The sequence below is a fragment of the Dermacentor albipictus genome, chromosome 2 (genome assembly GCF_038994185.2).
Source record: "Dermacentor albipictus isolate Rhodes 1998 colony chromosome 2, USDA_Dalb.pri_finalv2, whole genome shotgun sequence".
In the NCBI taxonomy this organism is placed as follows: Eukaryota; Metazoa; Arthropoda; class Arachnida; order Ixodida; family Ixodidae; genus Dermacentor; species Dermacentor albipictus.
Window position 1 is genome coordinate 92,984,073 of NC_091822.1, and position 17,847 is coordinate 93,001,919.

Here is a 17,847-nt window from a genome sequence, read left to right on the forward strand (position 1 = left end):
TAGTCGCGCTTTGCCCTTCTTCATCGCCAGCCCCAGCCTCAGGTTTGGATAATCCTTTCCCTCCTCCAGCCGTTCTTGGTTCTGACCTAGCAGCCGCGCAGTCCGAAGCCCTAATGGTGGTCTTGGCAAAACACAAAGCCTGTTTCGACAGCTGTTCCCCTGTGTTGAGCCAAACTCCTGCGGCTACACACCGCATCGAAACCGATGGTTCCGCTGTTATACGACGACGCCCCTATCGTGTATCGCCGTCCGAACGAAAGGTCATTGAACAACAGGTTGCTGACATGCTTGCGCGGAAGATAATACGACCTTCATCTAGCCCATGGGCGTCTCCCGTGGTCCTGGTAAAGAAAAAAGATGGCTCAGTTCGCTTTTGCGTGGATTATCGAGCGCTCAATAAGATCACACGCAAGGACGTATATCCAATACCTCGAATTGACGACGCTTTGGACACACTACAAGGGGCGGAGTATTTCTCCAGCCTTGATCTTCGATCAGGATATTGGCAAATTCCGATGAACGAGACTGACAAAGAAAAGACCGCATTCGCTACACCGGATGGCCTTTATGAATTCAACGTGATGCCTTTTGGCCTTTGTAATGCTCCTGCCACATTTGAGCGCATGATAGACAACGTCCTTCGTGGTCTAAAATGGAAGACATGCCTCTGTTATCTGGACGATATTGTCATCTTTTCGTCTGACTTCAGCCAACATCTTCATCGATTAGACGATGTTCTCAGGTGCCTTGCGAATGCTGGTCTCCAAATCAATACAAAAAAATGCAAATTTGCAAGCAAAACAATAAAAGTATTGGGTCACGTCGTCTCAAAAGCTGGCATCCAGCCTGACCCCGAAAAGATTAGTGCCGTTCTTCAGTTTCCTCGCCCCCAGCAACAGAAAGATCTACGTAGTTTCCTCGGCTTGGCGTCATATTTTCGTAGATTTATACGCAACTTCGCAGCAATAGCAGCTCCTCTACACAAGCTCCTGGTTACCGGTGCCTCTTTCACGTGGACTAGCGACTGCGAGTCGGCTTTTCAAGCTCTTAAGCGGCATCTTACTTCCGGACCAGTGCTTCGCCACTTCGATAATCGTGCCCCCACCATACTCCATACTGACGCAAGCGCACAAGGTATTGGCGCAGTACTTCTGCAACTTAATACAGAATCTAAAGAGCAAGTCATAGCATATGCCAGCCGAACACTTTCTCCAGCTGAGCGTAACTACACCATTACAGAGCAAGAGTGCCTGGCTATCGTTTGGTCGATTCAGAAATTTCGCCCATACCTTTACGGCCGCCACTTCACCATCGTCACCGACCATCATGCTCTGTGTTGGCTGTCATCAATGAAAAACATGTCAGGACGCTTAGGACGCTGGATACTGCGCTTGCAGGAATATGACTTCACTATAACATACAAGTCTGGAAAACGCCATCATGATGCAGACGCATTGTCTCGCTGCCCACTCTCACTCTCTCCCGGTAACGCGCCGTCGTCTTCCCAACCGCGTCGTTCCGATGATACGCTTGCCTCCCACCAACTCTCGATAACGCCCCTGGACCAAGTTATGCTTTCATCACGCTCTGATTTCGTCTCGCTTCAGCGGGCCGACTCCTACTGTCGAGCTCTCATGGATCGCCTTAGTGGGTTCACCGAACCACCCAACAGCCGCTTGCGACGCCAACTTCGACAATTCCGCCTTCAAGATGGCGTGCTACACCGCTACGTTTACCACCCAACAGGTCACCGGTGGGTCCCAGTTTTACCTCGCTGCCTTCGCTTGCGGGTATTAGAGGCACTTCACGACGATGTATCGGCTGGCCACTTAGGCTTCCACAAGACTTACGACCGCATAAAGACCCGCTGCTTCTGGCCTGGCTTATCCACAACAGTGGCCAAATACATTGCCTCTTGTGCGTCATGTCAGCACCGCAAACGCTCGACATCCCCTCCTGCCGGTTTACTACAACCTCTCCCTTGCCCGGACGCACCTTTTGAATTTGTTGGCATTGATTTATATGGTCCCTTGCCGTTGACACCCTCCGGTCACCGTTGGATTGTCACTTCGGTCGACCATTTAACAAGATATGCCGAGACTGCCCCTCTGCGTTCCGGCACCGCTTCTGAGGTCGCCGACTTTTTCTTGCGCGCCATCGTCTTGCGCCATGGGGCTCCTCGCGTTCTTCTCAGTGACCGTGGCAAGGCGTTCATTTCACAAGTTCTCGAGGAAGTTCTTCGAGCCACTAATACCGTCCACAAATCTACTTCTACTTATCATCCGCAAACCAATGGCCTTACTGAGCGCTTCCACCGTACGCTGTCTGACATGATTTCCATGTACATCCGTCCTGACCACACTGACTGGGATAAAATTCTTCCTTTTGTGACATTCGCATATAATACTGCTATTCAACGGACTACCGGCTACAGCCCTTTCTTCCTTGTGTATGGACGATCTCCTTCCACCATATTCCACAGAGAACTATTTTTCGCACCTTCTTCGCCTAACGCGTCGCTTCCAGAAGATTTTGCTGCCCGCGTTGCACATTGCCGTCAAATCGCCCGGCAAAGCACAGAAGCGACCCAAGCGGAGCGCAAGCGTTACTGCGACAACAAACGCCGTGACCTACGTTTTCACCCAGGAGACCAAGTCCTGCTTTGGACTCCAGTCCGCACCCCAGGCCTCTGTGAGAAGTTCCTTCCACGCTACATTGGTCCATACACCGTTGTGCAGCAAACATCTGCAGTGAACTATCTCGTCCGCCCAGTACACTCCGTCACTGACCGGCGCCGCCGGAATGCCGAAATCGTTCATGTGTCGCGGATGAAGCCGTTCACTCCCCGTTTAGATAATCTCTAATCTGCGGCCAGGCTGGCCGCTTCCATGACGGGGGGAAGTTAGTGTAAGCACTATTAACGTACTTCGTCGTTTTCATTTGTATATAGCCATCATCATCTTCGCTCTTCTTCGACTTCTTCGCGCGTGAGCTGCGGGCGTTCCCTTTTGTGGAATAAACAGCGCTGGACAACTTGATCGGTCTCGGTATTATAATATATATATATATATACATATATATATATATATATATATATATATATATATATATATATATATATATACATATATATATATATATATATATATATATATATATATATATACACATATATATATATATATATATATATATATATATACATATACATATATATATATATATATATATATATATATATATATATATATATATATATATATATATATATATATATATAAGCAAAATTGTAGCGCCGCGGTTTTAAAACACACCCGCGGTAGCGAAACGGAAGGCGATGTAAGCGTGCGTGGCCATGATACGCACACGACAAACTGCCATAAAATATTTAGACTTGAGCGAAAACTTCGTTAACAAACTATATATATATACATATATATGCGCACCTCCTTTGACGTACGGTCGTGTAAGTTTTCCCATGGAACGAATCTTTCCCAGCAAGGGTTCGGCTTGCGACGCCCTTTCATTCAAGACGATGTTGTCAACTGAAATGAGCAAGAAGGAAACATTTGAAGAAAGGCATTCATAGTTTTGTAACTTTGCATTGGCGAACTGTTAATTATTTTTTCTTGAATCGTGCGGAATAAACAGGTAATAGGTGCGAAATCTCTGCCTTTGTCGAAGAAATAATACTGAAATCATAACTGTAGGAATGCATGGCGAATCGAATGCATGAATGAATCGCTTCCGAAAGGAAAATGTCGCCACTCGCTATATTATTTTAACGTCTTTGAACGAGGTGTTCAAAGATGTTGCTCAAAATACCGACGGCATTTTACAGGAAAGCATTAGGCATATGTAACTCTTCTGAAGAAGGAAATAGCTTCTGGCTCAGAACTCACATACAGGATTTTCTTTCTCAGAATATTAAAATGGAAAACACGTTTTTTCGGCGCATATCTTACAAAGCACTCTAGCGTAAATATTTCATTGCGAAAACATGCTCTCCATGGTTGTTCACGATTTGGAAAAACATTTGGAGCTCAACCAGATTTGACTAAATTGCTTTGTTCTTATGTCAGAAGTTCTTTACAAATGAAAGATGTCTCACGTTTTGACTCGTGTTTGCTGATGAGGAAAGCGAGTCTCTCTGTTTCATTTTGGTCCAAGCCGTAGAAGCTGAGAACTTGGACGTAATCATGCAACTTCGCCTTTTCCGAAACAATCCTGACTGAAGCCTGGCGCTCAGAGTCTCTTTCGCTGTAAGTCAGCTGCGAGTAAACAGGGGTTCTTGATGATGTTAACAGTTTTTGAAGTTTGAAGTTTATTTCCTTTCTTCATTACATAAAGAAAGAGGAAACAAGAGCTAAAGGCCATACGGCCTGACAGGGGCTCTTGCTCCTAAGTGCGTTCGGGTTACATGATGATACGATGTACAAACAAAATAGCAAATATAACAGGAAAACAAGCAAGTACGATGTACAAAAGACAAGTAAACAAGATAATGTGTACATTATACAATGACTATGTGTAAAAGACATTTATGCTACAGTTTTTGTTTGTGCAATCACATTTACCGCGCAGGTTAAGCAATACATATATAGTGCATTATATAAAAAAAAATTAGTATGATAGCAATTTATGTGTAATTAATTTGATAGTGTATGAGTAGGTTTTTTATATATTGCTTAAAATTAGGCGCACAGAAATCAATTTTTTGCTCAACAATGTTTAGTAGCCTAGGTATTTGATATCTTATATCCTGACGTCCGTAGTTAGTACGCGTGAATGGCATTCTCTTGATTTGACAACGTAATGGGTATCGAAAAGAAGTGGGTATGCTGACAACATGGAGCTTGTGTTTTTTTATATGTAAGAGTAATCTATAGTAAAATACTTGATTTGCTCGGATCATTAAATGTTTGTCGAAGAGATTGTGTGTGTGTAAGTCACGCGGCCTACCATGGTAGTTTTCAAAAATTCGGACTACTCGTTTTTGCAAGCCTAATAACTTATCATAGTTTTTTGTTGTAGTTGTTCCCCAGATCAAGACACAATAAGATAGCTTCGAGAAAAAAAGGGCGAAGTATATTGATCTCTTTAGCCATAAAGGAATTAAATCACCTATTTTATACATACAGCCTACTACTTTGCTAAGATCATTGCAGAGCTTATTGACATGATTGTCCCAGGAGAGGTTTTCTTGGAACCATACCCCCAAAAACTTTTGCGTTGTTACTTGTTCTAGCCTCTTTGCTTGAAATAGAACAGTTATATTAACAGGCAATGGCTTGTTTATCGGTCTAAATATTATATATTTGGTTTTATTGACATTCAATTGTAGTTTGTTTATGTACAGCCATTCAGATAATAAATTTAAATAATCATTTATTTCTTTTTGTATGCATTGCAAGGAAGAATTTGCAAAGAAAAGATTAGTATCGTCTGCGTACATGATGATATTAGGTGAGGAAGAAATGTTAGGAAGGTCATTGATATATAGATTAAATAATATAGGACCAAGTATGGATCCCTGTGGCACGCCATTCTGTATATTGAGAAGTGAGGAAGTGGCCTGATTATATGAAACAAACTGATAACGATCCGTTAAGTAGCTTCTCATTAACTCTAATGCTGTACCACGTATACCGTAGTCATAAAGTTTGCACAGAAGTATACCATGATTTACGCTGTCAAAGGCCTTACGTAGGTCCAGGAATAAGCCTACCGTGTATAAACGGTTTTCTATATTTTGCAGTATTTGATGTTTTATATTTAAGAGCGCATCCTCACATGATTTATTTTTTTGAAATCCGTATTGCGCCGTACTAATAATAGAATATTTCCTTAAGAAACCTTCTAGTCGAGTGTTTAGAACAGTTTCAAAAAGTTTTGAAAAAAGAGGTAATATAGATATCGGTCGGAAGTTGTTTACACTATGATCAGCACCGCCTTTATGAACCGGGCAGACTCTGGCTATTTTAAGTTTGCTAGGAAAAATTCCGGACTCAAACATTTTATTAATATTATGAGCTAATACATTAGAGATGATGTCAGACACATACTTTATAGGAGATGCCATGATACCGTCGAAACCTGCAGCACTGTTTGACTTAAAGTTTTTGATCACGCTCTCTACTTCGGTTGGTGTCACCGGAAATAGCATTAAAGAATTTTGCAGAGACGGTTTCACAGTATGCCCTATCTCTTCTGGATCTGCTGCAGAAAAGGTGCTGCAGCATTGAACAAAGTGAGTGTTTAGGATAGAGACGGCTTCTTCACCCGAAAGAGTGCCGTTAACCGAAGCTATTTGTAGGTCTTGAGGGCTAGCCTTTCCTCCAGATATTTTCTTAATTTCCATCCAAACTTTTCTTGGATTCGTATATATGCGCGAGAACACCTTCTCATAATATTTTTCTTTTGCCTTTTTTAATTCTGAATTTACTTGGTTACGGTACTCCTTAAATTTGGCTAATTCATTCATGTCTCTAGTTCTAAGGAATGTATGGTACATTTTATTTTTGTTTTTGATTTTTGTAAAAAGCACTACATCTATCCACGGCTTTCTAATTTTTTTGGGTCGTTTTGTAGCACTATGTTGCGGGAAGGCTATGTCGTAGCAAGTGATTAGTTTATCGAAAAATGAATTGTATGCCTTATTTGGGTCACTTTCAGTTAGTTCAGATTCCCAGTTTTTTTCCCGAATAAGAGAGCGAAAATAGGCTAGCGTCGTTGTATCTATGACACGGTAGGAATATACAGGCGCATTATGCTTGTATTTCTGCGAACAAGGCAGAAAACAAAAAATGGGAAGATGATCGCTTATATCAGAGGACATGACACCAGCAGTCACAGTGGAATCATGTACATTAGTGATACAGACATCTAATAAGGTTTGACTGTGTGCTGTAACTCGTGTTGGCGAGGTTATAATATTCGAGCATGCGTAAGAGTAAAGCAACTGATTATATTCTCGTGTTATTGTATTTTCAGCCATCATATCTATGTTCGTATCACCTAGTATGGCAAACATTTGGCCGGTGCCGCTGAGATAAGCTAGCAGGTTATCCACAAAGGAAAAGAATTCTTTTTTGTTCCCACAGGGTGGTCTGTAGACTACTGAAAATGTTCCTGCTTGAAGACGAATAGTGAGGCATTCAACGTTGCGATTAATTAGGGAAAAATCTGCAATTTTCTCCGAGTTTAGATCATTTCGTACATATGCTGCTAGACCACCACCTCTGGCGTAGGTACGGTTTAGTATGTGATGCCTGTAGTTTTCGAACTGTATCGGGTAGTCCTTATCAGATATCCACGTTTCAGTAAAAAGAAGAACATCGGGATTTGTGTTGGTGTGTTGAAACAATTCTTCAATTTTATCTTGTTTATTTTTTATGCTTTGGACGTTTAAATGAAAGATTGAAATATGTTTTTGCGAACCCGCAGATATATTTGCAAATGAAAGGTAATCATGATATAAAGATTTATCGACTGAAGCCATATCTGGACTTAAATCAATAAGAATTAATTTGACGAAATAAAGCTGAATATTAGGTTATCATCTTGCTGATATCTTCAGTGCTGAAAATATGCAGAACAGGAGATGTTTCATTGCGCCTTGCCATTACTTTCCCTCCAGTGGTCCAGACATATTTCCAACCAACCTCATTCTTCCTTTGTTTCGCAGCACTTAGTAATTGTTTACCTTGTCTCGTCAAATGCTCATTAATGAATACAGGACGATCCTCATCAAAGCCAAGCATTCTGGCATTAATTTTTCCCTTTCGCGATTTAGCAAGAAAACTGTTCCTTTTGAAACGGCGCACGAATCGAACAATTATGTTTTGTTCATTGTGCTTCGCTGTCGGTACCTTATGGCATGCATCAATGTCGGAATCTTGCACTTCCTCTGCAACAAGTTCGCCAATCTTCTTTATAATAGCTATTGGCTCAGCATCAACAGGAACACCCTTGATTTCCAGGTTGTTGGAACGCTGGTACGTTTCAAGCTCCTCTAGTTTCCGCGTCAGATTAGCATTTTGCCCTTTAAGTACCTTGTTTTCTGTTACAATGGCATCGATTATTTCTTTCAATGCTCCTAAGTCCTTAATTTCCTGTTTCAGTTCTTTTAGATCATCTAGACTTTTTTTTATCTCTCTGAGTTCATCAATTATCTCAGCGCGCAATTCGTCCACAGCTTTTTTTGACATGAGGCTTCTGGACTATGACACTATTTCACGCTTGTAAAGTCTAGAATGTTTAAGAAGCAGTTCGGCAGCAGTGCTCAAGTTCCACGGCAGAACTGCTCAAGTTCCACGCTGCACTCCCATATCACAGCAGAATTACCTAATAAAGTAGTTCGCATGATGCCATCTTTATTCTGTGACTGTGTAGTGTCTGCCGCCTTCCGATTGCCGCTGTCTTTGCAAAAGCTCTGCAGATCGGTTCTGCCAAGTCGGACGCACGGTGAACAAGCAATTGTGATTGCTGGTATTGCGTTCTCGCAAACAAACTAGAAGGACGCGGCCGTGCGTGCGCGAGGTCATTGCATGAAACGAGACCCCCGACGACCAACGGGGCACGCGGTTTTGCTGCCGTTTATTTTGCAAGCTGTTGCAGAAGCATTGTATTGTCATGTAGTAGGGACGGTAAATAATAAGGCGGCAAAACTGTAAATGACGAAACTAACTTTTTATTGGGCGAACTCGCGCCCATGAAAGCAAGTTACGCTCAAAGTACAGCGATAGCGGTGAACGCGGACGGCGATTGTCGAAATCTTATCTGCTGGTCTCGCGCGTTGGTTTTTGTACATATGTCATCGAAGCTCCCAGAATAATCGCCCGTGCCCCCATATACCCGAGAAAGTTCTACACAATTCGCGTCACACATTCAGTCAGGTTACGGAAACTTCAAGAGACTGCAAAAAGAACCATCCATAACATTAGGGAAATTTCGATACATGCGGGCGCGTTCCGCGCTGATTTGTTAGGCGCTGAAAAGCGGCCACCCGAAACAGGTAAACAAGTACTCGTGTCAGTATGCAACAGCTACTTTTTTGTGTCACGAATCAAATGACATAACCGCTGAAGTGACATTGATCGAGCTGCGAAGAGCCTTGCCTCTATATTATTTTGACCTCTTTATTGGTATACCTAAATAACTTCTGCTTTTATATGCTTGCACAAGGCCCACGTCATGACAGGTAATTAACGGCATCTGCGTGCTCAAGGTGCCTGAGAACGTTTGGTTTCTGGAGGAAATCCTTATATATCGCTTGCGGAAATCCAACATTGAATAAATCCTGGTGTTTTGCGCGCCAAGACTACACTATGACAATAATGCACGCTGTATAGGGATCCGGAAGAATTTTGGGCACCTGGGGTTGTTTAACTTGCGCCTGAATCTAAGTATGTACATGAGGCTTTTTACACTTCATTTTTTCAAAATGCTGCTGCCACAGCCTAATTTGAACCCGCCACCTGTAGGACAATAGCGCAACGCTAAAGCTACTGGGCTGACGAAGCAAGCGTTTCTAAAGAGTTCGAAATATATTTGTAAAGCATACAAACACGGCATTTCTTTTTTTTGGATGATAAACAGCACCGATCCCTTGTGGAGCAGCAAGGGAGTTTCACTATCTGAAGACTGAAATAGAAGAGCTGTCATGAATTACGACCGTACTTCGTTGAACTTTACTACGATGCGTGCGGGTGCACCAGATTTGGTCGTTCATGTAGCAGTATGTGAAACAGCTGTTGTACTTATATGGCATCATACCACTGCATACTGCTCAACACGGCATAACCCGTCAGTAGCAAACGCAGAAGCGTACCGTAGAGCTGGTAGAGCTACTCCTGTCATTATTTATTTCGAAAGAACTTAGATGCAGTGGACGCCTGAAGAGAACATGAAAGTTGACAAGCAATCGATAAGTTCGGAATAATTTTTCCTGCGCAGCTTCTTCCGGAATGAAAACATAGAAGCGCGTCCATCTACACGATACACACAGGAAATATAGAAATCTAAGATAGGAAATACACAGTCTACAAGTAATAACAGCGTGTGGTTTTGATGGGGCATCAGGAAGAATTGAGCATGATTCTTAATGGGCAGAGTGCAAAATATACTGCTGGCTTTATATAACTAGAAGTTTACACACTATAAAGTGATGTGCTTAAGATGTCTACTTCTGTAAATTTATTGCTGTGTGCTAAATAAGAGTGTCACTCCATTCAACTTGTGTCTCATTATAATGACGGTTAAAAATACCACACATTCTATTCATACACATCCACCAGTTCAAAAACGATTGGGCGCCCACACACAGCTTGTGAAGTTTTGCTCAGCCAATTCAAGTAATTGTTGAAAGTTTCCCGCAGAACAGTGAAAAAAAAAAAAACGCAGGATGAGAGCATGCTTAGCATTCTTAACTGCTATATCCGAGCCGCATGCTTGCCGACATCGCGATTTGATTGCTACCGTCACTATCACGTAGGACAGATGTGTACTGTGTATATCATTGATGAGAAATTATCACAATGATCACGAAGTATAACGCAAACATACACCGTAAAATTGCTCAGATTTCCAGAGAGTCTGAAGAATAGGAGTAAAGTAGACTCACCATAAGTCCCCTCTTCTTCTTGAAGAAGAAGAGTTCGAGAAGTCTGATGGAAATGATTGCGTGGACTCCGAAATCGAGTGAGCAGCGCACCATCATGTCCTTTGGGTCGACGCTCTGTAGCGCAGTCTCGTTCTTCAGGTCCAAATCAATCGACGTCATCCACGCCACAAGGTCAGCCGTCTGCGGGAACAAAACTCAGCTGATCGCCAAAGGAAACATTGTGGGTGGAATCTTAACTAAGCCTTGTCCTGCATTTATTAGTGCCCTGCTGGCATAAGTTGAAAAATGCAGTCATCACATAATGCCATTTGCATTACGTTGTCAAAAGGGAGTCCGTTGAGGTATAGGTATACCTATGGTGTTTAACCGAAACCATCATCGAGCAAGAAGCACGGACACTTCACATGCCTAAGTCTATAAAAGATGCGTTTTAGTCCTGCGTGGTCAATTTTCGAAATACAAATGCTTCTTAAAAGCTTTTCTGCAGCGGGGATGAGCGTAGCGGGTCAACTCCGAGTCCTTTCACAGGGATAGCCGTTTTCATCATCAGTACATGTAGTGTAGAGTTATAGGGGGAGAAACCACGACAAATTCTGGAGGTTGTCAGCATGGTTTTTTGTAGTCATGATCCTTTTATCTGAACTCTAGTCGAGGAAGCTAGGCACGTATTCAAAGGAGGACCCGGAGAAGCTCATGCCCCCCCCCCCCCTCCCTCTCAATACAGGCAATGAAACTCTTCGCCCAGTTTCGCATGCGAAATAGGCACACAAGTACCAGCAGCGGTGGGCCTATATCTCTTCCTCAATGGATACGCATCCGTTCGCGTAAAAAGAAACAATTTCTCAAGCATATTGTCATATGCAGGCACACACTGTGAAGCAGATACTCTGAAGCTAACATTCAAACCCGTGTAAGGTGATGATTTATTGTAAGGCACTAGGCACAGTCTAGTTGCACCGGCCGTACACGAACCGCCATCCTCGCGACTTACGGCGTAGGTAGGATGAGGGGGTCATAGAACGGTTTAAGTCGGTTTACATGAACCGTGTCACGCCCACGATGCCTAAGGTCGGGTGAAGGCGTCACAGGTTCTACAGTGTAGGTGATAGCGGAGGTACGGTCTATGACGCGGCTAAAAGTTTAGTTGAAAGGCCAGGGCTGTGAGGCGGGACCCACAAACAAACGAGGAAACCAGTCGGAAAAATTAGTGTAAGCGCGCCACTGTCACGCCGCAGTTTTTGACAACCTAGGCAATGGTCTCTAAGGATTCGGGCGAGCTGCCTACAGTCCTCGGCGCATTTAGCGGTTTCAGACACAAGAGTGGATTCGGAAGCGTCGGATCGGTATGGGAGCATGGTGTTCATAGTACACGTGAGCTCTCGTCCATACAGCAGAAGAAAAGGGTGAAAAGCCAGTGGTAGCTTGTGTAGCCATATTATAGGCATACGTGACGAACTGCACCTACGGGGCAGAAACCTGGAGGCTTACGAAAAGGGTTCTACTTAAATTAAGGATGACGCAACGAGCTATGGAAAGAAGAATTATAGGTGTAACGTTAAGGGATAAGAAAAGAGCAGATTGGGTGAGGGAACAAACGCGAGTTAATGATATCTTAGTTGAAATCAAGAAAAAGAAATGGGTATGGGCAGGACACGTAATGAGGAGGGAAGATAACCGATGGTCATGAAGAGTTACAGAATGGATTCCAAGAGAAGGGAAGCGTAGCAGAGGGCGGCAGAAAGTTAGGTGGGCGGATGAGATTAAGAAGTTTCCAGGGACGGCATGGCCACAATTAGTGCGTGACTGGGGTTGTTGGAGAAATATGGGAGATGCCTTTGCCCTGCAGTGGGCGTAACCAGGCTGATGATGATGATGATGACGAACTGCAAAACAGTGTCCCAGTTACTGCAGTCTGATGTGGCGTAGGTAGTTTAACATGTCACCGAGAGTGCGGTTGAAACTCTCTGTCAAGCCGTTCGTTTGCGGGTCGTAGGCTGTAGACTTGCGGTGAACGATGCTGCATGCAGCGAGAAGGGGTTGGATTACTTCGGACAAGAAGAGACGTCCCCTGTCGCTCAGCAGTTCGTGTGGTGCGCCATGTTGAAGAACGAAGTTCCGCAAGAAGAAAAACGCAACTTCGTGCGCAGAGGCAGCCGGGAGTGCGGCAGTCTCGGCGTAGCGCGTAATGTGGTCGACGTCTACATTTATTCATCGGTTACACGAGGAGCTGCACTGAAGTGGACAATATAGGTCAATGTCGACGCGATCGAAGGGCCGAGCTGGGCAAGGCAGCGGCTGTAGCTCACCAGGTGGGCGATGGGAATTTTACGCCGTTGGCACGCCATGCAAGCGCGTACGTACTGGCGCACGAAGTGATACATGCCGTGCCAGTAGAAACGCTGCCTTAGCCGAGTATACGTTTTCAGAACACCGGCGTGACCATTATGAGGAGTAGCGCGAAAATAAGCGCATATGTCAGAAGGCATGTCTCGTGGTATCAGAAGGAGACATTTGCAACAATCAGGTAAACAATTTCTGCGGTAAAGGACGTTGTAGCGTACAGCGAAGTGAGCGGCTTGACGACGAAGTGTTCGAGAAGAGGGTGTGGCAGATTGGTCTTGGAGGAAATTCAGCATAGTTGAAAGCAGGGCATCTTCACGCTGCTCGTCCGGCATATCACCGACGTTGAAGGCTGACATGGATGCGAAGAGCGGAGACACTGAAGCCACATCAGAAGGTAGCGGTGATCAGGAAAGTGCATCGGCGTCAGAGTGCTTTTTGCCCGATCGGTAGACAGCCCGGATGTCATATTCTTCTAAGCGAAGTGCCCATTAGCCTAGACGGCCTGACGATTCTTCACCGAGCACAGCGAGCAAAGGGAATGGGGGTTGGTGATAATGTAAAAAGGGTGACCATATAGATGTGGAAGAAATTTCATGAGAGCCCAAATAATAAACAAGCACTCCTTTTCTGTTACTGAGTAGTTCGCTTCGGCCTTGTTTAAAGTGCGGCTCGCATACGCGACGACGTACTCGTCAAAGCCGTGTTTCCGCTGTGCGAGGACTGCACCAAGTCCGATACTGCTGGCGTCCGTTGTTGCCTACACCAGGGTAGCGTATCACACTGCTGCCGAGTTGTAGCGACGCCTGCCTATCGAAGCTCGACCTCGTTCACTGCAGTGCTCAGTTCCTTCAGTTCATCGTCGTCTGCCCCGATCGCTTCGATCGCCTCTATGATATCCGGCTTTCTCATTGATTCGGCAATTTGGAGGCCCAACTCTCTGGCTCTTCACTCTTCAACTCTTCACTCTATAACAACCTTGACGTACTCAAAATTTCCGTCAACGGTTAAAGAAAAATCACTGCACTGTACTTTTTTTACAATATAATTAAACCAAGTAATATATTATTGAAGATATCTCCAGGGTTCTGTATCCCAACCACTGCCAGTCAGTTTGTTGCGTACTCCAGGGTAGCGTATCGTACTCCTGCCTAGTTTCAGCTACGCTTGCCTAGCGAAGCTCGACCGACGTTACCAATGGGGTAGCGTGGCGTTGTCGGCTACCCCACTGCAGGTATCCGATTGCAGGCTGCAGGTATCCGGTTGACCATGGTGACCGGGCAAGGACGAGATAATTTCTCTGTGAACGTGCACGGTTTATTCAAAGGTTGATGGAAGATGATGAGAAGAGAATGAAGTGATCAAAAGTACATTTCGGAGCCCCTTAGTTACGCTCTCTACAATCGTGGGACGGATCTTGCTTCCGTCCAGTCTGATTCGCGGAAAGAGGGCCACGCCTCCGGTTGTACCACGCCCCTAGGGTTACACCGAGCCCCCTGGAATCGCAGACTCTTGTCCGTCTCTTGTGAGCATTGCTGGTTCGTGGAAGTTCTCCTGTTGAGTTTGACCGTTCGAGGGAAAGGGTCCCTCTAAAGTCGCACATACACACAAAAGAGGCCTGTAAATACTGTGGGGCTTGCGCCAGACCGGCACACACTCGAAATGGTCATGGCGAATTAGGTAGTCATGCTTCATTTCGAGGAGGCATGGTGTGTGAAGGTCGGGTGAGAGAAAGTCATTTTTCACGAGGTGCGGGACGCCAACCGTAGCGGGGTAGTCACGTCTCATTTCGACAAGGCATGTTGAGAGGTGGTCGCGTGAAATTGTTTTCTGCACGTGGTGCGGGACGCCACCCGTAGCAGGAGAAGTCGCGCCTCATTTCGACGAGGCATGTTGAGGGAAGGTCGGGTAAGATTTCTTTCTGCACGTGGCGCCAGACGCCAACCGTAACATGGTGTGTACCTCTGTGGGCGCTGTGCGATCGTAGTGTTGAAGAATCAGTGGTGAAGTAAGTAGGCAACGTAGTTGTTTGAAGTCTTCGTCACGTTAAGTTGACCACGCGGAGATGCCGTTGGTAGTGGTCAGCAAATTGGTCAGTGGTGCGATGATAGTTGCGAAATTGCGCACAAAACGCGCAAAGTAAGATCAGAGCCCTATAAAGCTGCGGAGTGCCTTAAGAGTAGTGGGAATCGGAAACTCTGCGAAAGCGCGAAGCTTGGCTGGGACAGGAAGCACACCGTCTTTCGATACGACTTGTCCCAATACTGTTAACTTGCACGCAGCAAAACGGTACTTTTTGATGTTAAGTTGGAGGCCAGCAGAAGTGAGGCAGGTCAGTATCTCACGCAAGCAAACGAGGTGAGTCGGGAAATCTGGAGAAAACACCACGATATCATCAAGGTAGCAAAGAAATGTTTTCCACTTGCAGTTACGAAGGATGGTGTCCATCATACGCTGGAAAGTAGCGGGCGCGTTGCAGAGCCCGAATGGCATTACGGTGAATTCGTACAAGCCATCCGGCGTGATGAAAGCTGTCTTCTCAAAGTCATTTGTGAACAAATAAGCATCTCTTAAAGAACAAGAAATTGTAAAGAAAAACAGTGTCGCTACCACGGTCATGCTGCCAAAGCACGCACGTAGGAGACTGGTTGGCGCAGTAGAAACATCATGTCGTCTTCTTAAATAATACTGTTACAAGCACGGGGAAAAGGGGTTTATTTAGGCGTCCGAGAGCAGGAACGGCAGGCTACGAACAACAAGCCTGGCCGCTGCACAGTCTTCGTTCTTCTGTTCTTTTCTCTTCATGATCCCCGCGTCCCTTTTACGCGCTTGGACGTAACATATACCTCTTCTCGCAGACAAAGCCCACTGGGCGAGTCAACTAGCTTGTCGTGGCGTGCATGATTTCAACCGTGTGACATGCGCGACTTGTGTCCTAGCAGAACGTCTACCAGTGTTCGTGAGGCGCGCGAGAGTATAGTTTACTTCACTGACTTTGTCGATGACAGTATTCGGTCCATCGTAGTTTGCCAGAAGTTTTCGGCACAAACCGCGCTTCCTTGTGGGAGAATCCCCAACGAGATCACCAGGGTGATATGTAACAGGCCGATGTCGTGCGTTGAAGCGGGCTTTGGAGTTTTCTTGTGATGCTAAAGTCCGCAGACGCGCAAGTCTCCGAGCCTCTTCAGCGAGGCATAGCGTATCGGCGACCGTAGGATTGTCGTCGTGGTAAAAAGGGAGGACAGTGTCGAGCGTATACCGGGGTGGCCGAGCATATAGAAGAAAGAAGGGGCTGTAGCCGGCTGTCTCGTGCTTGGCGGTGTTATAGGCGTAAGTATAAACGGTAGAAGTTCATCCCAATTTTTGTGATCGGACGCAACATACACGGAAAGCATCTTGGTGATTGTTCGATTAGTGCGCTCAGTGAGGCCGTTCGTTTGCGGATGATACGGCGTCGAGTGCCTAAGGTGCGAGTTACATAAACGCACAAGCTCTTCCACGATATCCGCCGTAAATTGACGTCCCCGGTCGCTTATGATAACACCAGGCGGTCCATGTCGCAGAACAATAGCGTGAATTAAGAAGAGCGACACTTCGGTGGCAGTGCCTGATGGTATAGCCGCCGTCTCGCAATAGCGTGTGAAATAGTCAGCGCAGACACTTATCCAGCGGTTTCCTTTATATGACTTTGGAAAAAAGCCGAACAGATCAATTCCAACATGCCGAAAGGGTGAGCCTGGAGGCGGCACAGGTTGAAAGAGACCAGATGGGGCAGCGGTTGGGCGTTTCCGACTTTGGCACTGTATGCAGCTGACGACATACACCTCAACCGAATGTCGCATCCGGGGCCAGTAAAAGCGTTCTTGGATGTAATAAAGGGTGCGCACAGTGCCTAAGTGACCGGAGGCAGGGTCATCGTGCATAGCCTCAAGGACTGCTTGCCGGAGACGCTGCGGCACCACTAAAAGGAAGCGCGCACCCGTGCTTGAGTAGTTCCTTTTGTACAGGAGCCCGTCCCGTAGACAGTAGCTGCTTGTTGCACTTGAATGGGAGGAAGTGAAGAATGGCTCCAGTTTGGTGTCTGTCCTTTGTTCTGCTTTGAACGCATCGATATCAGGCAACGCGGATGTCACACAAGCGACGAGATGATCAAAATTGTCTGCGTCGCTGTCCGTCGTGGTAAGCGGCATACGAGAAAGGCAGTCTGCGTCAGCATGCTTTCGGCCACTCTTGTAGGAAACAGTGAAGTTGTGTTCCTGCAACCTCAAAGCCCAGCGCGCAAGGCGACCACAAGGGTCACGAAGGTTCACGAGCCAGCACAGGGAATGGTGGTCAGTGACGACTAGGAATGGGCGTCCGTACTAGTACGAGCGAAATCGCTGAACTGCAAAGATTACAGCGAGGCATTCTTGCTCTGTCACCGTGTAATTTCGTTCAGGTTTGCTCAATGCGCGACTTGCATAAGCTATCACGTGCTGACGGTCGTCATAACGTTGGACCAAGAAGGCACCCAGACCGACGCTACGAGCATCTGCGTGGACCTCTGTCGGCGCAGTAGGATTGAAGTGGCGAAGAATAGGTCGGGAGGTCAGCAGGAACTTCAACTGACGAAATGCAGACTCGCACTCGGGTGTCCACTCAAACCGTGCGTCTATATGTAGCAGACTTGTCAGAGGATAAGCGACGTCAGCAAAACCAGGAATAAATCAGCGAAAGTAAGAGCAAAGACCCAGAAAACTACGATGTTGCTTCGCTGACTGCGGTGCACGGAATGCCTCAACAGCTGCCGTCTTGAGGGGATCAGGCCGGATACAGTTTTTGTCAACAAGATAACCCAGCACAAGGGTTTCACGGTCACCAAATTTACACTTCTTGGAGTTCAG

General features: G+C 45.6%; 1 protein-coding gene across 1 annotated transcript in view; it reads right to left on the minus strand.

Moving 5' to 3' along the window:
- The window catches only part of LOC135902755 (neprilysin-1-like), a 94,551-nt gene that overhangs the window by 36,956 nt on the left and 39,748 nt on the right, over positions 1-17,847 (minus strand). Inside the window, exons 5-7 of the mRNA XM_065432976.1 lie at positions 10,625-10,804; positions 4,112-4,271; positions 3,447-3,545 (exon numbers count right to left, since the gene is read on the minus strand). Of these exons, the coding sequence (XP_065289048.1) occupies positions 3,447-3,545; positions 4,112-4,271; positions 10,625-10,804 (439 nt within the window). The remainder of the gene's footprint in view (positions 1-3,446; positions 3,546-4,111; positions 4,272-10,624; positions 10,805-17,847) is intronic.